Source organism: Salvelinus alpinus, chromosome 1 (genome assembly GCF_045679555.1).
Source record: "Salvelinus alpinus chromosome 1, SLU_Salpinus.1, whole genome shotgun sequence".
NCBI classification, from domain to species: Eukaryota; Metazoa; Chordata; class Actinopteri; order Salmoniformes; family Salmonidae; genus Salvelinus; species Salvelinus alpinus.
The window spans coordinates 66287546-66312793 of record NC_092086.1 but is presented as its reverse complement, the minus strand read 5'-3'; the positions used below and the strand labels follow the sequence as shown (position 1 = coordinate 66312793).

At 42.8% G+C, this 25248-nt stretch overlaps 1 protein-coding gene across 2 annotated transcripts in view; it reads right to left on the bottom strand.

The window, feature by feature from the left end:
* The window catches only part of rad50 (RAD50 homolog, double strand break repair protein), a 42385-nt gene extending 17570 nt beyond the window's left edge, over window positions 1-24815 (bottom strand). The window contains exons 1-15 of one of the 2 annotated variants that reach the window (XM_071414678.1): window positions 24682-24815; window positions 21707-21858; window positions 21345-21428; window positions 20962-21113; window positions 13657-13842; window positions 11445-11649; window positions 11086-11214; window positions 10516-10681; window positions 8378-8571; window positions 8005-8211; window positions 7583-7765; window positions 7120-7277; window positions 6840-7015; window positions 4863-5100; window positions 4284-4473 (exon numbers count right to left, since the gene is read on the bottom strand). In XM_071414678.1, the coding sequence (XP_071270779.1) occupies window positions 4284-4473; window positions 4863-5100; window positions 6840-7015; window positions 7120-7277; window positions 7583-7765; window positions 8005-8211; window positions 8378-8571; window positions 10516-10681; window positions 11086-11214; window positions 11445-11649; window positions 13657-13842; window positions 20962-21113; window positions 21345-21428; window positions 21707-21835 (2397 nt within the window). In that variant the 5' untranslated portion in view covers window positions 21836-21858; window positions 24682-24815. Of the gene's footprint in view, window positions 1-4283; window positions 4474-4862; window positions 5101-6839; window positions 7016-7119; window positions 7278-7582; window positions 7766-8004; window positions 8212-8377; window positions 8572-10515; window positions 10682-11085; window positions 11215-11444; window positions 11650-13656; window positions 13843-20961; window positions 21114-21344; window positions 21429-21706; window positions 21859-24119; window positions 24237-24681 lie in introns of those variants that run through there. The other variant, XM_071414687.1, reaches the window with a different exon arrangement.
* Window positions 24816-25248: the final 433 nt, after the last annotated feature.

Here is a 25248-nt window from a genome sequence, read left to right as displayed (position 1 = left end):
TTAAAGGTGCAATATGCAGTAGTGCTGAGCAATTAGTGCTTTTCTAGGGCGGTTCGGTTTCAGTTATAAAAACAATACATGGTTTTCGATTGAAGTTACATTTTTTGTTTTACATGAAATGTATTATGAAATAATGACAATTATCTTAGAGCTTTTTAAATGATAATTCCAAAGCCAAAAATAGTGAACATCCAATAAGGACTAGGTAGTATACTGTATTTTACTATATAACGGTATTGATGCACGGACAGGTTTGGGTTTTTGCTTTACCTTCTATAACGATATTCGAATGTTTGGTTTGTTTAATGTGATACGCTGTGTAACGTCTATTTTTATAGCTTACTCCACTACTTGAGTCATCTCTCTCCACGCCGATTTCCAAACAAACTAAGCCCCGCCCCCTGGCACTCAAGGAGCGCATTTGTTGTTGCTCGACCACGAGACGCTTGCTTTCAGTCTGCGTGGTCAATGCACCACATGCAACAATGTTGATGACTACAATGCGGTTTCCACTTTGCTTCTTAATATAAATCCACAAGTGTAGCTAGCAAGCTGGCTAACTAGCTAGCAAGCTAATAAATGCACTGAGTCAGACTAAACATAGCTAGCTATGCAGCCTGATACAATGATTGTGTAGGCCTAAATCAGCATGTTTGTGCAACAATATCAATATCAAAAAGGAATTGTAAAAATAAAAAATATAACTAGGCAAGCCAGTTAAGAACAAATTCTTATTTACAATGATGGCCTCCCCCGGCCAAACCACGACGACACTTGGTCAATTGTGTGCCGCCCTATGGGACTCCCAATCATGGCCGGATGTGATTCAGCCTGGATTCGAACCAGGGACTGTGGTGATGCCTCTTGCACTGAGATCCAGTGCCTTAGACCGCTGCGCCACTCGGGAGCCCTGGAAGCCAGTCGAAGCCTGAATATGTTAGCTACATGAAGTAGCTAAGATTATTTTTAATTTTTTTACATAGCCAAAGATTATAGGATCCCCTAGGAAACTCTGACCAACACTTTGGTTCCTACCCTGTCACAACAAATTCTCCCTGGCATTTTCATTCGTTGTAATGTCAAACACTGTATTCAAAGTGCCCACTGTGATATATATTTTTTTGTTGTTGCCCCTTTCTCCCCAATTTCGTGGTATCCAATTGGTAGTTAAAGTCTTGTTCCATCACTGCAACTCCTGTACGGATTCGGGAGAGGCGAAGGTCGAGAGCCATGCGTCCTCCAAAACACAACCCTGCCAAGCCGCACTGCTTCTTGACACACTGCTCGCTTAACCCGGAAGCCGGCCGCACCAATATGTCGGAGGAAACACCGTACACCTCCTGACCGAAGTCAGCGTGCATGCGCCTGGCCCGCCACAAGGAGTTGCTAGAGTGCGATGGGACAAGGACATCCTGGCCGGGCAAACCCTACCCTAACCCGGACGACGCTGGTCCAATTGTGCGCATCCTAATGGGTCTCCCGGTCGTGGCAGGCTGCGACACCGCCTGGGATCAAATCCGGGTCTGTAGTGACGCCTCTAGCACTGCGATACAGTGCCTTAGTCCCCTGCGCCACTTGAGAGGCCGGACCACTGTTATCTTCTAACTATAGAATTAGAATAATCATTATTTTTCCATAATTCCAACAGTTCACCCAAGTGTTTAGATCTAAATGGCAATTGCAACATTCGGTTAAAAATAAGGCCTAGATTCTTTCCCCATATAGTTCAGCCCTACGAGGCAGTGTGGAAATGATCTCAAATGAGTGCAGGAAATGCAGAAATTGATGAAGGCAGAATTTTGTTTTATACCTTTCAAATAAATGTCAACCAATCAGAATAGAGAGACCCCTTGAAATACTGTGATATCATATTTTGGCCATATCACCCAGCCCTACATTCAGTTGCCAAAACATTGAAAATATTCCTTCGTCTCTGTCAGGCCCACATGGGTAGACATCAATAGAAAAATAGGAAATTACTATGAATTTTTTTTCTCTTAAATTTTGTATATTACTTATTAAGTCATCATCTCATCTATGCTCAAGCAGTAGCAGCCAGATAACGTCCCTCTACTTCCCACACTGTTCTGTCTTTAGTCATTCTATTTCACTAGGCTAGCTGCAGAGCTGTCTAACGAAATCCTTTTCCTAGTTCATCAAAGATGATAAGGCATACTTTCATGAACTATCTCCAACTAAGCCGGAAAAAACAGGCGTAACAGATTCCGGCATTGCAGTCAATTACCACATTTCTGCTCTGAACTAGGTTGAATATTTGCTTAATAAAAACTACAACTCCTTTCAGCCCAGAGTCTCACATAGTTCTTGAGTTGATTAATCTCGTGAATTATTTGATTTCTCTGTAAAGAAACAGCACGTTGGGCTCACAAAAAAAAAAAAAAAAATCATAAATGGAATTCCAAATAATTTAACCAACGTTGGTCAGTTAGTGGATTTTATAAGCACAATTTTTTAAAACTAAAATTCTTATATAATTTGCTTTGTTGTCAAACTGAAAATTAGGCAATGTATACACTAAGTGTACAAAAATAATATATCCTAATATTGAGTTGCACCCCCTATGAACCTCTGAACAGCCTCAATTTGTCGGGGCATGGACTATGTGTCGAAAGCCTAACACAGGGTTGGCGGCCCACAGTTGTGTCAAGATGACTGGGTGGTGGACCATTACTGATACACACGGGACAATTGTGTGGAAAAACCCAGCAGCGTTGCAGTTCTTGACACACTCAAACTGACCACCTATTACCATATTCCATTTACATAAGCATTCAGACCCTTTACTCAGTACTGTTGTTGAAGCACCTTTGACAGCAATTACATCCTCGAGTCTTCTTTGGTATGACGCTACAATCTTGGCACACCTGTATTTGGGGAGTTTTTCCCATTCTTCTCTGCAGACCTCTCAAGCTCAGTCAGGATGGATGGGGAGCCTAGCTGCACAGCTATTTTCAGGTCTCTCCAGAGATGTTCGATCGGGTTCAAGTACGGACTCTGGCTGGGCCACTCAAGGACATTCAGAGAATTGTCCTGAAGCCACTCCTGTGTTGTCTTGGCTGTGTGCTTAGGGTCGTTGTCCTGTTGGAAGGTGAACCTTCACCCCAGTCTGAGGTCCTGACCAGGTTTTCATCAATAGCTCTCTGTACTTTGCTCCGTTCATCTTTCCCTCGATCCATCCACACAGCATGATGCTGCCACCATGCTTCACTGTAGGGATGGTGCCAGGTTTCCTCCAGACATGACACTTGGCTTTCAGGCCAAAGAGTTCAATCTTGGTTTCATCTGACGAGAGAATCTTGTTTCTCATGGTCTGAGAGTCCTTTAGGTGCAAACTCCAAGCGGCCTGTCATGTGTCTTTTACTGAGGAGTGGCTTCTGTCTGGCCATTCTACCATAAAGGCCTGATCAGTGGAGTGCGGCAGAGATGGTTGTCCTTCTGGAAGGTTTTCCCATCTCCACAGAGGAACTCTGGAGCTCTGTCAGAGTGACCATCAGGTTCTTGGTCACCTCCCTGACCAAGGCCCTTCTCCCCTGATTGCTCAGTTTGGCCGGGCGGCCAGCTCTAGGAAGAGTCTTGGTGGTTCCAAACATTTTCCATTTAAGAAAGATGTAGGCCACTGTGTTCTTGGGGACCTTCAATGCTGCAGAAATGTTTTGGTACCCTTCCCCAGATCAGTGCCTCAACACAATCCTGTCTCGGAGCTCTACGGACAATTCCTTCAACCTCATGGCTTGGTTTTTTGCTCTGACAACTGTGTGACCTTATATAGGCAGGTGTGTGCCTTTACAAATCATGTCCAAATCAATTGAATTTACCACCAGTGGACTCCAATCAAGTTGTAGAAACATCTCAAGTATGATCAATAGAAACAGGATGCGCCTGAGTTCAATTTCGAGTCTCATAGCAAAGGGTCTGGAAAAACAAAAACAAGGTATCTCTATTTTTTTTTATACAAAAAAAAACGTTTCGCTTTGACAAAACATTTTTGTATTTATTCCATTATAGAATAAGGATGTAACGTAACAAAATGTGGAAAAAGTAAAGGCTTCTGAATACTTTCCGAATGCACTGCATATCATTTTTTTTTTTTCTTTTAAAGAATACTCGCAAGAAATCGAATACTACGACCGTTTGGATATTCGAATAACCTAGCCCATCCCTAAAAGAAACAGAGAAAAACATTGACATCTCTATATGGTGACTTTCACATTAAGAATGAAGACCACACAGGCCGTGTTATGTTAATCGTTATGTGGTCTGACCTGGTATCTGTCCATGAGGGAGATGTCCTGCAGGCAGGCCTTGGCTGTGTCCTCCTCTGACATCAGAGTGGACAGCAGGGTCTCCTGCTCCTCCACATCCCCCTTCAGCCTCTCAATGTCCCGGTTCACGTTCTGCAGCCGGTTCCTCAGCTCAGGAAGCTCCTTCTCCTGCAGCTCAGCAATAGACTGCCTGGTGGTTACCACAGCACAGAACAGGGCCTGGGTCAGCTACACATGTGGATCAACTGAGACAAGAGTAGCATATGGCTTAGGTGGAGAAAGGGTTAAGATAATGGGACATTTACAACAGTTTTGAGTGATATTTTTTCTGGCCCAGTCAAACAGCAGCAAGCCATACAAAATGACATATGTTTTTTACCTTCACATCCATCTATTATGAAGTACCAGAACATGATCCTCTCTCACAGGTTATGTGCAGCAGCTGCCTGATCAAGATGTGTGCCTCTGCATTGTACGGGCATCCACTACCATCTAGTGGAAGAATTGCAACCTAATCCAAAAGCCTATCGTCTACAATGAAAATGCACAAGCAGCTAGTACTCCCCGATTCATTCTAACCTGACAGGTTTGAGAGCCATCATGTCGTCCTTCCTCCTCTCCTTCCTCTTCAGGTCCTGCTCGGTGTTCTTCAGCTTGTCAGGGACCAGGCGCAGCTTGGACTGCATGTCGTTGATGACGTCCTGGAGCTCAGCCTCCGAGGGGAAGATGCGCTGGCACACGGGGCAACAGGGCTCGCCCTCCTCTGTCAGCTGACTGATGAACTGAGTGTACACGGCTGTGGCTCCCGCCAGCATGGCTGAGCGCACACACACACACAGACATGGTTCATAATATCTGACATTATTTAAAACAGATCAGAAAATATACAGTACCAGGCAAAAGTTTGAACACACCTACTCATTCCAGGGTTTTTCTTATTTAAAAATAAACTATTTTCTACATTGTAGAATAATAGTGAAGACCTCAAAACTAGGAAATAACAAATGGAACCATGTAGTAACCCCAAAAAATTATAAAATATATTTTGATTTAACATTTGAGATTCTTCAAAGTAGCCACTCTTTGCCTTGATTACAGCTTTGCACTCTTGGCATTCTCTCAACCAGCTTCATGAGGTGCACCTGTAATGCATTTCAATTAACAGATGTGCCTTGTTAAAAGTTAAATTGTGGAATTTCTTTCCTTCATTTGAGCCAATCAGTTGTGTTGTGACAAGGTAGGGGTGGTATACAGAAGATAGCCTTCTTTGGTAAAAGATCAAGTCCCTATTATGGCAAGAACAGCTCAAAAAGCAAAGAGAAATGACAGTCCATTACTTTAAGACATGAAGGTCAGTCAATGTGGAAAATTTGAGGAACTCTGAGAGTCTCTTCAAGTGTAGTCTCAAAAACCATCAAGCACTATGATGAAACTGACTCATGAGGACCACCACAGGAAAAGAAGATCGAGTTACCTCTGCTGCAGAGGATAAGTTAGAGTTCACTACACCTCACATTGCAGCCCAAATAAATGCGTCACAGAGTTCAAGTAACAGACATCTCAATATCAACTGTTCAGAGGAGACTGCGTGAATCAATTCTTCATGGTCAAATTACTGCAAAGAAACCACTACTAAAGGACACCAATAATAAGAAGAGACTTGCTTTGGCCAAGAAACATGAGCAATGGACATCAGACCGATGCAAATCTGTCTTTTCGTCTGATGAGTACAAATTGGAGATTTTTGGTTCCAAACGCTGTGTTTTTCAGACGCAGAGTAGGTGAACAGATGATCTCCTTGTGTGGTTCCCACCGTGAAGCATGGAGGAGGTGGTGTGGTGGCGTGGGGGTGCTTTGCTTGTGACGCTGTCAGTGATTTATTTAGAATTCAAGGCACACTTAACCAGCATGACTACCACAGCATTCTGCAGCGATATGCCATCCCATCTGGTTTGCGCTTAGTGGAACTATCAATTGTTATTCAACAGGACAATGACCCAAAATACACCTCCAGGCTGTGTAAGCACTATTTGACCAAGGAGAGTGATGGAGTGCTGCATCAGATGACCTGGCCTCCACAATCCCCCGACCTCAACCCAATTGTGATGGTTTGGGATGAGTTGGATCGCGGAGTAAAGGAAAAGCAGCCAATAAGTGCACAGCATATGTGGGAACTCCTTCAAAACTGTTGGAAAAGCATTCCTCATGAAGCTGGTTGAGAGAATGCCAAGAGTGTGCAAATCTGTCATCAAGGCAAAAGGTGGCTACTAAAATAAAATATATTTTGATTTGTTTAACTTTCTTGGTTACTACATGATTCCATGTTTTATTTCATAGTTTTGATGTCTTCACTATTATTCTACAATGTAGAAAATAGAAAACAAAGAAAAATCTTTGAATGAGTAGGTGTACACAAACTTTTGACTGGTACTGTGTATATATATCCATGGCCGGCAACAAACACCTCACAGTACGGGGATACATTTAATCACAAAAAGCTACAATACCCCTGGTATAAATGAAACCTCATATCCAACTCGTGGGCCTGTTAGTTACCTCTCTGCTTGGAGGTCTTCTCCAGCTCGTCCTGCAGCTTGCCCAAGTCCTGCTGGAAGTCCTGACTGCCACACACGTTGAACATCTTCTCCTCATAGCTGGCCAGCTGCTGCTCCTTCCTCCTGATCTCTGCTGTGATGTGGCTCTTATTCTGCTCCCCCGACGCCAGCTCCTTACTGCCAGCACAGAATCACATAGACCTCAGCAACTTCTTACTGTAACAACACGAACACAGAGCAGATGCTGTATTCATTTGGCCGTGTTTGACAGAAGCACTCACTTGAGCTTGGCCAGTTTCTCCCTGGTGGAGTTGATCTCTTTGGACTTGGCATGGATCCAGTCCTCCAGCTCCCTCTTCTTAGGGAAGTGACCCAGCAGGGACACCAGATCCTCATTGTGCCTTGACTTGATCTTCCTCACCTGATCTTCTTTATCTGTCTGAGGGAAGAAGAGAGTCCCACAGGCTCATGTTACCATTGGCCAGGTTGAGAGTGACCTCTTGTTCCTTGTCATGGGTCAAATTTGGGCCACAAATTAAACAACGAAGCGTACATCTTGTATACTCAGGTAGTTGTGTTTATACTGAATATATATATATATATAGTTAAAATCAACAATGCAGACCTGCACAGGGCTCACCACATTTCTCACATCTCAATTGTGTAGATTATACAGCTTAAAAGATTGTCAATGTCATTTAGCATATGCCGGTATCTTTAATTCTTGTTCTGAGCTGACACTACCTTATCCTTCTTGAGCATGTCCATCTGTGTGCGTGTGGTGGTGTGTGTGTTAAGGGTCTCCATTTCACGGTCCAGCCGGCGCTGTGTGATGTCCAGCTCAGTTTTGTCCTTCTGGAGCTCCAGCACCTCGGCCTTCAGCCCATCCACATTGGAGCTCTGCACCGCGCTCTCCAGCTCACGCTCCTGCAGAGAGACGCCACAGATATACACACAGGAATATCATGCACTTCAGTTTCCCCAACTACTACTATTTACTACTATAACATGTAGTTGTTTGCAGCTCTGGATGTTCCTTCGGTTGTCTAAGAAAAAAATCTACGGGGACACTCATTTAAACCCAGGCGTAAACCACATCTAGTGAACACTCCGGGATAAACAACACATTCACAGATAAAATCGCAGACAATGTGTTGTGCGCCTACCGCTTTGGTGAGCTCGGTCTCCAGTTCCTGCAGCCGGGAGGAGGAGCCCTCCAGTCTATGCAGGTCAGACTTGACGTTCCTCAGCTCCTGCTGCTTCTTAACCTGCAGGTCTTTCTTCAGCTCCATGGTCCTCTCCAGACCAGTCTTTTTGTCTCGTATCTCATCGATGCTCTGCTGCTTCATGGCCTCCTTCTCTTGTATATCCCTCTGGAACACAGTTTGGAATACAGATGAATGGCTTGGAAGAACAAAGTTACACAACATGAATAGGACCAGGAGTCAGTTTAGGGTCCCGTTTCCTGACCGTTAAAACATGATCAATGGAACAAAGCTGCATCTTTCCAAACTTTGTGTGGACGGGACTTTCTCTTACCATGACCTGGTTGGCGGCCTCAGTCTCCTGGTCGAGTCTCTCTTTGACCTGGCGGTTGAAGCTCTGCAGCTGTCTGTCATTGAAGGGGGACCGGTCGTAGCCTTCCATCTCCAGATAGGCTGCCAGGACTCTCACCTGGGAGTCACGAGCCTTCATGTTCTGGGCATGGCGATCAGCCTCCAGCTGGAGACGACCTTAACGGAGGAGAGAAACACAACATGATCAATATCAGAGTAGCACCACTAATGATATTCAACATGATCTGTTAGGTTTATTGGTTGCGTGTGTAGACCAACCAATACACATCCGTCTCGTGCAGGGTTTCCCAAACTCGGGTCTTGGGGGGCCCCCCTGGCTGCACATTTTGGTTTTTGCACTAGCACTGCACAGCTGATTCAAATAACCAAAGCTTGATGAGTCGGTTATTCGAAAAAGCTGTGTAGTGCGAGGGCAAAAACATAAACCCAGGAGAGGCCCCAGATCAGAGTTTGGGAAAACCTGGTTTAGTGCAGGGGTCTCCAACAGGTACATGCATTTTTTCATGTGTTGCATGCAAACTGTGATAAACAAAGCTTCTGGCAACTGCAGTCCCGTGTGGCTCACTTGGTAGAGCATGGCGCTTGCAACACCAGGGTTGTGGGTTCGATTCCCAAGGGGGACCAGTATGAAATGTACGCTCTCACAACTGTAAGGTGCTCTGGATAAGAGCGTCTGCTAAATTACTAAATGTAATGTAAAATGTACTATCCAATCAAAGCCACATGGACATTATTCTACCCCTGGTTAGCCACCATGTATCAATATCTGCCAATTAATTTCCAGCAATATTGCCCATCTGTCTGCCTGTTTGGTGCTCGCGCCTCTCTCACACACACACACTAAAACTATGAAATAACACATGTGAAATCATGTAGTAACCAAATGTGTTAAACAAATCCAAATATATTTGCGCTTCAAAGCAGCCACCCTTTGCCTTAACAGCTTTACACACTTGGCGTTTTTCATGAGGAATGCTTTTCAACAGTTCCCACATATGCTGAGAACTTGTTGGCTGCTTTTCCTTCACTCTGCGGTCCAACTCATCCTAAACCATCTCAATTGGGTTGAGGTCGGGTGATCGTGGAGGCCAGGTCATCTGATGCAGCACTCTCCTTCTTTGTCAAATAGCACTTACACAGCCTGGAGGTGTGTTTTGGGTCATTGTCCTGTTGAATAACAAATGATAGTCCCACTAAGCACAAACCAGATGGGATGCCGTATCGCTGCAGAATGCTGCGGTAGCCATGCTGATTAAGTGTGCTTTGAATTCTAAATAAATCATTGCTAGTGTCACCATCCACACACCATAACACTTCATCCTCCATGGTTCACAGTGGGAACTACACAAGCGGAGATCCGTTCACCTACTCTGCATCTCACAAAGACACGGCGGTTGGAACCAAAAGTCTCCAATTTGGACCCCAGACCAAAGGATAGATTTCCACTGCCCCTGTTTCTTGGCCAAAGCAAGTCTCTTCTTATTGGTGTCCTTTAGTAGTGGTTTCTTTGCAGCAATTCAACCATGCATTCGATTCACGCAGTCTCCTCTGAACAGTTGATGTTGAGATGTATCTGTTTCTTGAACTCTGTGAAGCATTTATTTGGGCTGCAATCTGAGGTGAAGTTAACTCTAACAAACGTATCCTCTGCAGCATAGGTAACTCTGGGTCTTCCTTTCCATCTTGTGGGTGGTAGACTTCCCCCAAAAATCGTGTCATATTAAAAATGTTTTGCATGTCAGAAATCAAGTTCTCAAGATGTATACCTTTCAAAATACAGCTGGTATGATGCATTTTAGGGTGGAATTTCTCTTTAAGCATTGAAATGGACTCTTCCACCTTCCATTTTTGTTGTTTCTCTATGAATAATTGTAATATTGCAGTTGCAGGGTAAAGAAAAGAAGAATGTGCCGATTTGAAAGCTCACAATAAGTATTTTTTTCTTTTTTTAAATAGCTCACATACAAGCAAAGGTTGGAGACCCCTGGTCTAGCGCATCGATAAAGCAAATAAACACTGAAACTGAAATATAACATGACTTATATGCACCCAACATAGAACTCTTCATGGTTATATAGTGTAGTCACTCCAATGTCACACCTTGTTCAACTAGAAGGTCGGACTGGAGGCGGTTGAGTCTCTGGCACTCTCTCCCGGCTCGTTCCATCTCCCTCTGGCACTCTGTGAACCTCCTCTCCTTCTCCTTCACTGTCCTCTGGTGATTTTGGTACATCTCCTGCAGCTGCTCATCTGAGCCCTGGAACACCTGAGTTCGGCCACGCAGCCACACAACAGAGCTTTAGTTACACAGGCCACACAGATGGATTGGAACAGGTCTTGGACATGACAGGGACACAACCATTAAGGATGAAGGAAAGATGGATGCATGAAAGTGAGATAGTTCCAAAATGTTACAAGATATTGTCTGAATAAAGATCTGTACTGTACTGACTTGTCATCTGTAAATGTAAAGCTGCAGAGTCCAATTCGTTATCTAATAGCGCTGAGATTATAGTGCATTTCCTATATGCTAATTAAGCTCTTCTCAGAATGGACTATTGGTTCTTTGTTAGCAGGTGTTGGGCTCACAAACACACTTATAAAGGTGTTCTCCATTGATGAGAATGGAATAGTGCTCTACACTATGTTCTGGTGAAATGCGTCTCACACCTGCTCCATTTTCTCCTCCAGTTCCTGGTTGTCTTCCTCCATCTGCTTCTTCCGGCTGTCTAAAGCCTTGATGTCGTTGTCGAGCTTCATCACTTTTCCCAGATTCTCATCAATGTCAACCAGTCGGTTCTGAAATAAACCAGGTAGAAATGCATAATAAGCGGTATAAATCTAGACTTTTTCCATTGCATGCCTACATTTAAATTGAGTTACTCTAAGTAGGCAATTTTTTAGACAGGACAAAAACAATTTGTTTAGCATCTAAATTGGCTTCTAAATAACACTATAAAACACTAACATAAGCAGATGTAAACCAATCATCTTGTCTAGAACTAATTCTCTATGGAATGAGGTCACACCTCCAGGGGTTCGATCTGGCCCTCTATCTTCTGTACGGCATCTTTGGAGGAGGCCATCTGGGTCTCCTTGCTGGCAAGCAGCTCCCTGATCTCGAGGGCTTTCTCCTTGTTCAGCTTCAGGAACTTCAGCTCCACCTGGCACTCTCTCACCTCGTTAGACTGCTTGAGCCTCAGCTGCCTCAGCGTCTCCAGCACCTTGATGTACCTGACAAGGGGAGGGAGGGGAAATTGTTGGTTCATAGCTAAACCCTTTATATCCATCAGGGTTGGGATCAATTCCACAAATTCTAATCTAATTAAATTACCTCTCGCTATAAATTCCATTTAATTCAAATTCCTCTCAATTCCATAAATGACATTCCCAATTCAATATGATCCCCAATAATTCCACTAGTTCCAATATAATTCCCTTAGGCTTTCAGGCTGATCATGTCACGCTTCAAACAGCTTTGCTATACTGGAAATATAGACGTACAAGTGGAAACAAACCGTGGAGTAAATTTTTTATAATATTGAATTCGAATTCAATTCATTTACAAATATTCATATTTTTACAAATCAATTCAACTGTCTAATTCCAATTCAAGAATTGAATAAGAATTTCAAATTAAATTCCCTTGTGAAATAAAATCAAAGTTTGTCACGTGCACCGAATACCAACAGGTGTAGGTAGACCTTACAGTGAAATGCTTACTTACAGGCTCTAACCAATAGTGCAAAAAAGGTATTAGGTGAACAATAGGTAAGTAAAGAAATAAAACAGTAAAAAGACAGGCTACAGGGAGGAGGTGAGGGCCCTCGGAGTGTGGTGTCAGGAAAATAACCTCACACTCAACGTCAACAAAACAAAGGAGATGATTGTGGACTTCAGGAAACAGCAGAGGGAGCACCCCCCTATCCACATCGACGGGTCAGTAGTGGAGAAGGTGGAAAGTTTTAAGTTCCTCGGTGTACACATCACGGACAAACTGAATTGGTCCACCCACACAGACAGCGTTGTGAAGAAGGCGCAGCAGCGCCTCTTCAACCTCAGGAGGCTGAAGAAATTCGGCTTGTCACCAAAAGCACTCACAAACTTCTACAGATGCACAATCGAGAGCATCCTGTCGGGCTGTATCACCGCCTGGTACGGCAACTGCTCCGCCCACAACCGTAAGGCTCTCCAGAGGGTAGTGAGGTCTGCAGAACGCATCACCGGGGGCAAACTACCTGCCCTCCAGGACACCTACACCACCCGATGTCACAGGAAGGCCATAAAGATCACCACCCGATGTCACAGGAAGGCCATAAAGATCATCAAGGACAACAACCACCCAAGCCACTGCCTGTTCACCCCGCTATCATCCAGAAGGCGAGGTCAGTACAGGTGCATCAAAGCAGGGACCGAGAGACTGAAAAACAGCTTCTATCTCAAGGCCATCAGACTGTTAAACAGCCACCACTAACATTTAGCGGCCGCTGCCAACATACTGACTCAACTCCAGCCACTTTAAAAATGGGAATTGATGGAAATTATGTAAAAATGTACCACTAGCCACTTTAAACAATGCCACTTAATATAATGTTTACATACCCTACATTACCCATCTCATATGTATATACTGTACTCTATATCATCTACTGCATCTTGCCATCTTTATGTAATACATGTACCACTAGCCACTTTAAACTATGCCACTTTATGTTTACATACCCTACAGTACTCATCTCATATGTATATACCGTACTCTATACCATCTACTGCATCTTGCCATGCCGTTCTGTACCACCACTCATTCATATATCTTTATGTACATATTCTTTATCCCTTTACACTTGTGTGTGTGTATAAGGTAGTAGTTGTGGAATTGTTAGGTTAGATTACTTGTTGGTTATTACTGCATTGTCGGAACTAGAAGCACAAGCATTTCGCTACACTCGCATTAACATCTGCTAACCATGTGTATGTGACTAATAAAATTTGATTTGATTTGATATACAGTAGCGAGGCTATAATATGTAGCGAGGCTACATACAGACACCGGTTAGTCAGGCTGATTGAGATAGTATGTACATATGGTTAAAGTGGCTATGCATATATGATGAACAGAGAGTAGCAGTAGCTAACACAACATGCTGTTGTGAGTAAAGCATTACTAACCACAGAAAAGACAGCTAAGTTCCAATAAAAGGGGCAGAAGTGTAACTCTGAACAACACTACTCTAAGAGTACCTTGTGGCTGAGAAGATAGCATCAAATTTGTTCTTGAGGGGCTTCCCTTCTCCCAGGGGCCAGTTGGACTCCTCTTGGTGACAAAAGATGACATGGTCGAGGACAGCTTTGGACACACCCAGCGCTGAGATCATCTCTCTGTCCAGCTCTGCACATTTGGAGCTCAGGCTCACCTTCTCTCCATGCCTGGGAAAGCATCAAAGTTGAAAAAATATCCAGTGCAGTCAAAAACACACACACACGTTCAAAAGTTTGGGGTCACTTAGAAATGTCCTTGTTTTTAAAAGAAAAGCAAAAAAAAATTGTCCATTAAAATAACATCATATTGATCAGAAATACAGTGTAGAGATTGTTAATGTTGTAAATGACGATTGTAGCTGGAAACGGCTGATTTTAACGGGATATCTATATACGCGTACAGAGGCCCATTATCAGCAACCATCACTCCTGTGTTCCAATGGCACATTGTTTTAGCTAATTCAAGTTTATAATTTTAAAGGCTAATTGATCATTAGAAAACCCTTTTGCAATTATGTTAGCTTAGCTGAAAACTGTTGTGCTGATTAAAGAAGCAATAAAACTGGCCTTCTTTAGACTAGTTGAGTATCTGGTGCATCGGCATTTGTGGGATTGATTACAGGCTCAAAATGTCCAGAAACAAAGAACTTTCTTCTGAAACTTCGTCAGTCTATTCTTGTTCTGAGAAATGAAGGCTATTCCATGCGAGAAATTGCCAAGAAACTGAAGATCTCGTACAACACTGTGTACTACTCCCTTCACAGAACAGCGCAAACTGGCTCTAACCAGAATAGAAAGACGAGTGGGAGGCCCCAGTGCACAACTGAGCAAAAGACAAGTACACCAGTGTGCTTCTCTTTAAAAAAAAATGACATTTCTAAGTGACCCCAAACTTTTGAACGGTAGTGTATATACGGTACTAGGGATGCACAATATATCAGTGAACATATCGGAATCTAGACTAGTATAACGCCCCGATGTGCAAAACCGATTTCAAAGCTGACGTGCATACCGACATACATGCTATGGAACGCCATTTGGGTCTTTGCGTGTCAAAAAAGATACAGTTGCACTGTCATAGCTGTACAGAAAAGTCTGCAAACAAGCATACACCGGCCACGAACGATGCGTTCACAATACAATGTTGGTAGTAAAGCATAATTTGTTCGACCGCAACTTCTGGGGTAGCTTGCTTTAGCTTGGTACCTAGCTAGCACCAATACAAAACAGCCTGAAAACAATGACCAGTAGAACCTGCAGTCATTTTTATTATTCTTAGCAATGATTTAGGAATCCTTGTGATTAACTATTAGCTAGTTTGCCACTTGTTGTTCGCCTATTGAAATTGAGCTAACGTTATAAGCAGCCAACTAGCTTCATCTGGCTAGTGAGGCTTGACCGCACCAGGTTGAGTTGTGAAGCTAGCCACAATAAGGATTAGGCACAATAGTGGAATTTGCAGTTTGCAAGATGGTCCGACTACCATTAATCAAATAACTGTCTTATAAATTAGGGTTATTTTAGATGACAACTAGCGATATAGTTAGCTAGCTAACTATAGCTACTGAAACAAGTTTTGTGTATCTTTTTTGACACACAACGACCCAAACGGCATTCCATAGAAATCCTGGTTGAGAATGAAACGACTGAACAAATGAACAACGTAACAGCAAGTAAGTGAAATAAATAGGTTTTGATTATATTTCTGGTAATGGGGACATGTCAATGCCAACAAAATAACTTTTTGGTCAGTGTGGTGTTTGTGTAACCTTTATTTAACTAGGCAAGTCAGTTAAGATCAAATTCATATTTACAATGACGGCCCGGACGATGCTGGGCCAATTGTGCGCCGCACTATGGGACTACCAATCACAGCCGGATGTGATACAGCCTGGATTCAAACTAGGGACTGTAGTGACACCTCTTACACAGACGCAGTGCCTTAGACCGCTGCGTCCATGTGTGTTTTAACTATTTAACTGTTCTAGAATGCTTAAAAAGGCAACTAACATTGTAAATATCGGTATTGGTTTTATTTTGCAAGGAAAATATTGGATATCGGCATCGACCAAAAATGTCATATCGGTGCATCACTATACAGCACCAGTCAAAAGTTTGGACACACCTACTCATTCAAGGGTTTATCTTTATATTGTAGAATAATAGTGAAGACATCAAAACTATGAAATCATGTACAGTCGTGGCCTGTAAAAAAAGTTTTGAGAATGACAAATATTAATTTCCACAAAGTTTGCTGCTTCAGTATCTTTAGATATTTTTTTAATGGGTTTCCATGGCCGAGCAGCTGCAAACAAGCATGCAAATCCCCATGCACAATGCTAAGTGTCGGCTGGAGTGGTGTAAAGCTCGCCACCATTGGAGCAGTGGAAACACGCTCTCTGGAGTGATGAACAATTCACCATCTGGCAGTCCGACGGACAAATCTGGATTTGGCGGATGCCAGGGGAACACTACTTGCCCGAATGCATAGTGCCAACTGTAAAGTTGGGTGGAGGAGGAATAATGGTCTGAGGCTGTTTTTCATGGTTCGAGCAAGGCCCCTTAGTTCCAGTGAACGGAAATCTTAATACTACAGCATACAATGACATTCTAGATGATTCTGTGCTTCCTACTCTGTGGCAACAGTTTGGGAAATGCCCATTCCTGTTTCAGCATGACGATGCCCCTGTGCACAAAGCAAGGTTCATACAGAAATGGTTTTCGAGATCGGTGTGGAAGAACTTGACTGGACAGAGCCCTGACATCAACACGTAGGGCTGCATGATATGAGCAAAAAAAACAACTATATATTACAATTGTGATTTGACTTGTGATATTGATCAAAACACCTGGGGGAAATTGTTGGAATCATGGAAATAATGATTATTCTAACTATATAGCTAGAATGAATACAGTTTTGTTTGACATGACAACGAATTATAAAGCCAAGAGGTGTTCACAGAATTAGAATACTAACAGGATCACTACAGAGGCGTTATTGTGACAGGGTAGGAACCAAAGTGTTGGTCAGGACCTTATAATCTTTGGCTACATTAAATATTCTACTTTGCTTCATGCAGCAGACATACAGTTGAAGTCGGATGTTTACATACACCTTAGCCAAATACATTTAAACGCAGTTTCACAATTCCTTACATTTAATCCCAGTAAAAATACCCCGTCTTAGGTCTGTTAGGATCACCACTTTATTTTAAGAATGTGAAATGTCAGAATAATAGTAGAGAGAATCATTTATTTCAGCTTTTATTTCTTTCATCACATTCCCAGTGGGTCAGAAGTTAACATATACTCAATTAGTATTTGGTAGCATTGCCTTAATTGTTTAATTGGTTCAAATGTTTTGGGTAGCCTTCCACAAGCTTCCCACAATAAGTTGGGTGAATTTTGGCCCATTCCTCCTGACAGAGCTGGTGTAACTGAGTCAGGTTTGTAGGCCTCCTTGCTCGCACACACTTTTTCAGTTCTGCCCACAAATTTTCTACAGGATTGAGGTCAGGGCTTTGTGATGGCCACTCCAATACCTTGACTTTCTTGTCCTTTAGCCATTTGGAAGTATGCTTGGGTATGCTCATTGTCCATTTGGAAGACCCATTTGCGACCAAGCTTTAACTTCCCGACTGATGTCTTGAGATGTTGCTTCAATATATCCACATAATTTTCTTTCCTCATGATGCCATCTATTTTGTGAAGTGCACCAGTCCCTCCTGCAGCAAAGCACCCCCACAACATGATGGTGCCACCCCTGTGCTTCACAGTTGGGATGGTGTAGGAGACAGAACGCGTCTCCTTCCTGAGCAGTATGACAGCTGCCTGGTCCAATGGTGTTTATACTTGCATACTATTGTTTGTACAGATGAACGTGGTACCTTCAGGCATTTGGAAATTGCTCCAAAGGATGAACCAGACTTGTGGAGGTCTACAATCTTTTATTCTGAGGTCTTGGCTGATTTCTTTTGATTTTCCCATGATGTCAAGCAAAGAGGCACTGAGTTTGAAGGTAGGTCTTGAAATACATCCACATGTACACCTCCAAATGACTCAAATGATATCAATAAGCCTATCAGAAGCTTCTAAAGCCATGACATCATTTTCTGGAATTATTCAAGCTGTTTACCCAAAACATTTGAACCAATTAAACAATTAAGGCAATGCTACCATCTCCCGGGTGGCGCAGTGGTCTAGGGCACTGCATCGTAGTGCTAGCTGCGCCACCAGAGTCTCTGGGTTCACGCCCAGGCTGGGCTGGGTTCGCGCCCAGGCTCTGTCGCAGCCGGCCGCAACCGGGAGATCCGTGGGGCGACGCACAATTGGCATAGCGTCGTCCGAGTTAGGGAGGGTTTGGCCGGTAGGGATATCCTTGTCTCAGTATGTAAAAAACGTAATAAAAATGTATGCACTCTACTGTAAGTCGCTCTGGATAAGAGCGTCTGCTCTTGGCCGGTAGGGATATCCTTGTCTCAGTATGTAAAAAATGTAATAAAATGTATGCACTCTACTGTAAGTCGCTCTGGATAAGAGCGTCTGCTAAATGACTAAAATGTAAAATGTTTAAAAGGCACAATCAACTTAGTGTATGTAAACTTCTGACCCACTGTAATTGTGATACAGTGAATTATAAGTGAAATAATCTGTCTGTAAACAATTGTTGGAAAAATTACTTAGGACATCTACTTTGTGCATGACACAACTGACTTGCCAAAACTATAAATAAGAAACTATAAAACTAAGAAATTTGTGGAGTGGTTGAAAAACGAGTTTTAATGACTCCAACCTAAGTCTATCTAAACTTCCGACTTCAACTATATATTGGTTGTCACGCTCAACTAATAAAGCATAACTTCGCGCAAGCCATTTTACAAACATTTGAATGCCGAAGGTGACGCTCTCGATGGTCACAAATCGAAGCGCGCTGTTCGCAGCTGTTTGACTAGGCTACTAATATTGCCTGGGATTTTCAGCATGAAAAATGACTTGTAGATCAATGACTGTCAACATAATTATGTGATAAGTTCAACACTGATGGAGAGGACAGCTGTATTTTCGGAAGGAAGAAATAAATAAATTTCAGCCCCAATAAAAATTGGTGAATGGGCGATTCGTAACATTTGAATAGATTTTCTGACCAATGCATGTTGCATTTGGATTGCATCATTTGGATCGGTTTGGGGTCCCGCGGACCAATGCACTCCTATCTTACACATCTGAACCGGGACTGATGCGTAGCGGTGAATCATTACATCCCTAATATGCGTGATGTAAAGAAAATACAAAAATAAATGTCTGTCTCATAACATTGTCATAAATACAGTCTCCAGTCTGTAGGCTACAGAAAAACCACATAGTAAAGAGTAGTAGCCTGTAGGCTACATGATTTTAGACATAGAGTCCTGTGTGTCTCAGTTGGTAAAGCATGGCTCTTGCAATGCCAGGGTTGTGGGCTCGATTCCTATGGGGGACCAGTACGAAAAAAGTAAGAAAATGTATGAACTCACTAGTGTAAGTCACTCTGGATAAGTGTCTGCTAAATGACAAAAATGTAAATGTAAAAATAGAGAACAAGCATAGTTTAGGTGCGGCAGGTACCCTAGCGGTTAAGAGTGTTGGGCCAATAACCTAAGGGTTGCCGATTCGAATACCTGAGCCGACTAGGTGAAATATGTGTTGATGTGCCCTTGAGAAAGGCACTTAGCCCTAATTGCTCCTCTAAGTCGCTCTGGATAAGAGCATCTACTAAATGCCTAAAATGTTGTTTTTTGTTTGTTTTTATAAAGATTTATGTTAGAGGACTCTCCAACAGCACACTGGAGAGGCGCTCTGGGCATGGACACTATAAAATAATTTTGAGACCCTGACTTCAGCGGGCACAGCTTATCATGGGGCGGCAAAGAAGCTCACCTAAATAGCCCATAATAGGGATGTTAATACCGAAAATAAATTTGACCGGTCATGCTTATCAGTCTATAGGTTAATTGGCATAATTGTGCTGCATTTGAGGCGTGTGTATTTGTTGTCATGCATCTTATTTATCACACGCGCACAGCACACAGAGCCTAGTTTGAGGAGCGGAATATCCTATCACCTGTCAGACAGTGCGACAGTAGCTCCTCAAAAAGCATGTACTGGAATGAAACCTGCTTTTGTAAGCCCAGTTATTGCGCAACAAATAACAATTCTAAATGCAATCGCGTGTTAACTTTGCTGGCTACGATTAAAAAGGAGCTATTTCTATATCTTAACTCGTAATTAAAGCGTGCCACCCATTCGGGTGCATAGGCAAGCCTGTCTACCGCTGACAATCAGCACGTCCCCCACCACTTTGCAACGGGAGCTTGAGGCAGTAGAATTGTTTGAAACCTGAACGTTTTACTTTACTTCAAATAATGAGGAGTGTCTTACCTTGTCTCAAAGTAGCCTTGCCAAATCCATCCATAGAAACGAGGAAATTATTTTCGAAAGACTTCCGCATCCCATTAACCAGCAATTCTCTCCTGTTCTATTGGTTTTCAAATCAACTTTATTCCGTTGTCCAGAAGCCAAAAGCACAATCCTAGTCATATTAGAAATCCATCATAGTTGTTGCTATTGGATTACCCCACTAAGTTTCTAACAGAGATGTTCATCTCTGTCACATATGGAACTGCTCACATTAGGTACGCTGTTTAGAACTGTGTTTCCGCTAATTGCATTTTATTAGCTGCTTCATTACAATAGTTGCATGTTCAAAAATAGGCTATAGCCTTTTGACTAAGACGAAAGGCTTGCTATTGTTGCATGTTTCCATTAAGCTCTTAACAAAAAATGTCCGGTCCTTGTATGCATGCATAGTATCAGAGGCGGCGGCGAAGCAAGAGTCCGAAATAAGCCCAATGCGTTTCTATGGGTTTATTTTGGGCCTAAGCTTGTCGCCTGCCTTACCGCCTTGGGACGACTTACATTGCTAGGGCGGAAATATAAGCATCTCGTCATTATATACAGATCTCTGATAGTATGTTCTGTTTTTTTTACCGTTTGTTTAGTCGGCGGCAAAATTGACCGAAATGTATATCCCTAGTCCATATAATGTGTATATGTTTTCGGAGAGAATTATGTGACGCGTTGTGTTGTTGGAGGTGTGTCGATCAGCTTAGCTCGGAAAACGTCCCCCTCGTCAACTTTCCACCCTAGGCACCTACCTAATGGGTGGGCCGGTCCTGTGTACAATATAGTGCCTGCCACTTCTCTTGAACATATTCTGTGGTTAAGGTAGAATGACACTTAAAAACTCACTTGATCCTGGTGATGACCCCCTCCAGACTTCTGAACTCAGTCTTCTTGCCCTTCTGTGTTGCCTGCATGGACCTTTGAACTGCCACCTTCTCTCCATTTAGATCGGTGAACTGCAGTCGGATCTGAGCTCGCACGTCAGTCTCATGAGCATCCTAACACACCAAAGACAATATTAGGTACCTCTTATGCATGACAACCAGGGCCTAGGAACTGTGTATGTCAAGGAGGATGCTATGAAAACGAGTACTGGGTTTTTGCTGACGAGAAAAAAACAGGCCTTTTTGTTATGAATAATGTTGACAAACATTCATATTTCTCTGCTTTGCATTGATGTATGAACAAACTCACTTGCAAAGGCAACCAAGACAGACAGAGGTCCTCACCTTAGGATCATGAACAAATGTATTCCCTTTGCTTCCTGGGGGAAATTCACCAGCTGTTACATACTTCAGACACTCAATGATAGTCTGCGGCCAGAGGAGGGAAAAAAGTGGATTAAAATAAGTCCTTGAATGTACCAGCATAGCTAACTGTCCGCAATGCACACCGACCAATGGAAGCAGACTAGGTCAAAATCATGCAATACTGTGCATCTCGCACCCACTGTCCCATCAAGAAGTGTGATAACGGTTTGCATTTATCGCCTCATGATCCCTTTCTATGGTAATGTCAATGAATGTGATGTGATACAAAAACATTTTTTTGCAGGGCAGCATACAAGTGGTATAAATATCATGCAACCTACCGTTTTACCAGCACCATTGGGTCCCACTAACACAGTCAAGGGATTAAAGAATGATATGACTTGTTTGTCTTTGTCTTCCACTCCAAAGCTCCTCACACCGAGGATGCTCATCTTCTCAATTCTGGACATCTTTGCACCTTTATTGGGTTCAGCTGGGGAACAAAAGCTTAAATTAGCATTCTCAGCAGATGCCAACTTCTAATAGCAAAAGTAATGTAATTACTGAATGGGCAAACATGCATGTAACTGGCTCGTGAAAACACCCCCTAGTCTCGTGTGACCCCACTGACAGTTTGGGTCAGATCTTTGTTTAACGTTCGCTATCTAACCTATCCTGTGATGTAATGCGTTTAGCTCTACACAGTGTACAAAACATTAAGAACATCTGCTCTTTCCATGAAGACTGACCAGGAGAAAGCTATGACCCCTTATTGATGTCCACTTCAAATCAGTGTAGATGAAGGAGAGGAGACAGGTGAAAGCTGCGCTATGCAGAAATCGCTCCGCCATTTCCTAAAATTCTAGTGTCTAATTTCAATGTGACAAAACAAGCATGTACAGTGCTTGGATGAAAAAATAACTTATGAAAAAGTGATGAAATGAAAAAATACTCAGCAATCTACACACAATACCCCATAATGACAGAGTAAAAACAGTTTGACATTGTTGAAAATGTATAAAAAAAAACTAAAAAACAGAAATAACTTATTTACAGAAGTATTCAGACCCTTTGCTATGAGACAAAATTGAGCTCAGGTGCATGGTGTTTCCATTGATCATCCTTCATTGGAGTCCAATTATGGTAAAGTCAAAAGATTGGACCTGATTTGGAAAGGCACACACCTGTCTGTATAAGGTCACACAGTTTACAGTGCATGTCAGAGCAAAAACAATGCCATGAGGTTGAAGGACTTGTCCGTAGCGCTCCGAGACAGGATTGTGTCGAGGCACAGATCTGGGGAAGGGTACCAAAAAAATGTCTGCAGCATTGAAGGTCCCCAAGAACACAGTGGCCTCCATTCTTAAATGGTTGAAGTTTGGAACCCCCAAGACACTTTCTAGAGCTGGCCGCCCAGCCAAACTGAGCAATCGGGGGAGAAGGGCCTTGGTCAGGGAGGTGACCAAGAACCCGATGGTCACTCTGACAGAGCTCCTCTGTGGAGATGAGAGAACCTTCCAGAAGGACAACCATCTCTACAGCGCTCCACCAATCAAGCCTTTATAGTAGAGTGGCCCAACGGAAGACACTCCTCAGTAAAAGGGACATGACAGCCCACTTGGAGTTTGCCAAAAGGCACCTAAAGACGCTCAGACCATGAGAAACGTGATCATCTTTGGCCTGAATGCCAACCGTCATGTCTGGAGGAAACCTAGCACAATCCCTATGGTGACACATGGTGGTGGCAGCATCATGCTGTGGGGATGTTTTTCACGGCAGTGACTGGGAGACTAGTCAGGATCGAGGCAAAGATGAACGGAGCAAAGTACAGAGAGATCCTTGATGAAAACCTGCTCAGGACCTCAGACTGGGGCAAAGGTTCACCTTCCAACAGGACAACGACCCTAAGCATACAGCCAAGACAACACAGGAGTGGCTTCAGGACAAGTCTCTGAATGTCCTTGAGTGACCCAGCCAGAGCCCGGACTTGAACCCGATCGAGCATCTCTTTGGAGAGAACTGAAAATTGCTGTGCAGCCACGTTCCCCATCCAACCTGGCAGAGCTTGAGAGGATCTGCAGAGAATGCAAGAAACTCCCCAAATACAAGTGTGCCAAGCTTGTAGTGTCCTACCCAAGAACACTAAAGGCTGTAATCACTGCCAAAGGTGCTGAGTAAAGGGCCTGAATAATTTTTATACATTTGTAAAAATGTATATCCATTACCCATTACAGGGTATTGTGCGTAGATTGATGAAAAAAACAATTGAATCAATTTTAAAATAAGGCTGTAACCTAACAATGTGGAAAAAGTCAAGGGGTCTGAATACTTTCCAAAGGCACTATTTTTCACTTAAGAAAAATAAATGTTAACTGCATTGTTGGTTAATGTCTTGTAAGTAAGCATTTCACTGTATGGTTGTATGTGACAAATACAACTTGTTTTGTATAGGTGTAGATTATCATTGTACAATACAAACAGCTGTGAAATATATTTTCCATAATCTAAAATATTGTATTTTCTGCTGTTAAAGGTTGGTGTACAAAACTGAAACGAAACTTAACGGGAAGAACGGAAATAGCTAACAGAACACACCTACCGTTTCTTAGACTTACCTTCAATAAAAAACAACACATCTAGAACTCACATTTCTATGTGAATTTGGTCGGGTTGGCCAAAAAGTTAAACCTTGATACAATTGAGACATGGATTGCGCTTCATTTGTTTAACGGGCAAGACAAAATATCTAAGTACCTTTGAATGGCTTATGGTAGTAGCTGCCATGCACTCCGGCTTGTGTCAAGAAATGCAACGCTGCTGGGTTTCTCACGCTCAACAGTTTTCAGTGTGTATTAAGAATGGTCCACCACCCAAAGGACATGCAGCCAACTTGACACAACCGTGGGAAGCATTGGAGTCAACATAGGCCAGCATCCCTGTGGAACGCTTTCGACACCTTGTAGAGTCCACGCCCCAACAAATTGAGGCTTTTCTGTGAGGGCAAACTCAATACTAGGGAGGTGTTCTTAATGTTTTGTACACTGTATATTGTAACCTAGAGGCTAGCTATTCATTTGGAAACATTGCAAACGCACAGTATCGATTTGGACATGTGTGATTTATCAACAGCAATGACCAGATAATGTCTGACGAGCTAACGTTACTGGTAGCTAGCTAGCAAGCAAACTTCGAAAGATAACGTTAGCTTAGAGACCAACAGCGAATTACTTTTCACTATTTAAAGAAAGACCAACACTTGCAATGAGAAGAGTGTACGAAGGCATCTTGAGACAATAAAGCATGTCGAAAAAATTACCTTATTTTTTTAGCAGCGAAAGTTCTTACTAGACTTGCCGCGCTGACCAAAACCGTGACGTCGCAGCATCCGCTCATCAAACGCAACTACCGGTGTTATTACTTTTTTTGTCCAGTAGAGGGCAGGCACAAACTATGTGGGTCAGATGTGTTGTGGCCTAGGAAGAAAAAAAATACTTGATATCTTCGTCTTTGAGATTTGATTGGCGGATCGCATCCAATTTTTTTAGGTGCGTACAGTGCCACCTACTGTACTGGTGTGTGAGACCATTCAAAGCCTACCTACATTATATTCTTTGATACAATAATAACTAATAAAAAAAGGAAAATTGCCCTCTCTCTTAAAAAACACACCACCCATTCCAATATTTAACTCTATCTAGTCCTACTCCAGACCAACGGCCTGAGAGGGCATATCACTACCACTCAACACCCCTTACAGCTGTTCTGCAGTAAATCCTTGCAATCCCAAGTAATTCCTGTTTGTCCTATATTTTATGTATTTTTATTTTTAATCCCAGCCCCCATCCCCGCAGGAGGCCTTTTGCCTTTTGGTAGGCCATCATTG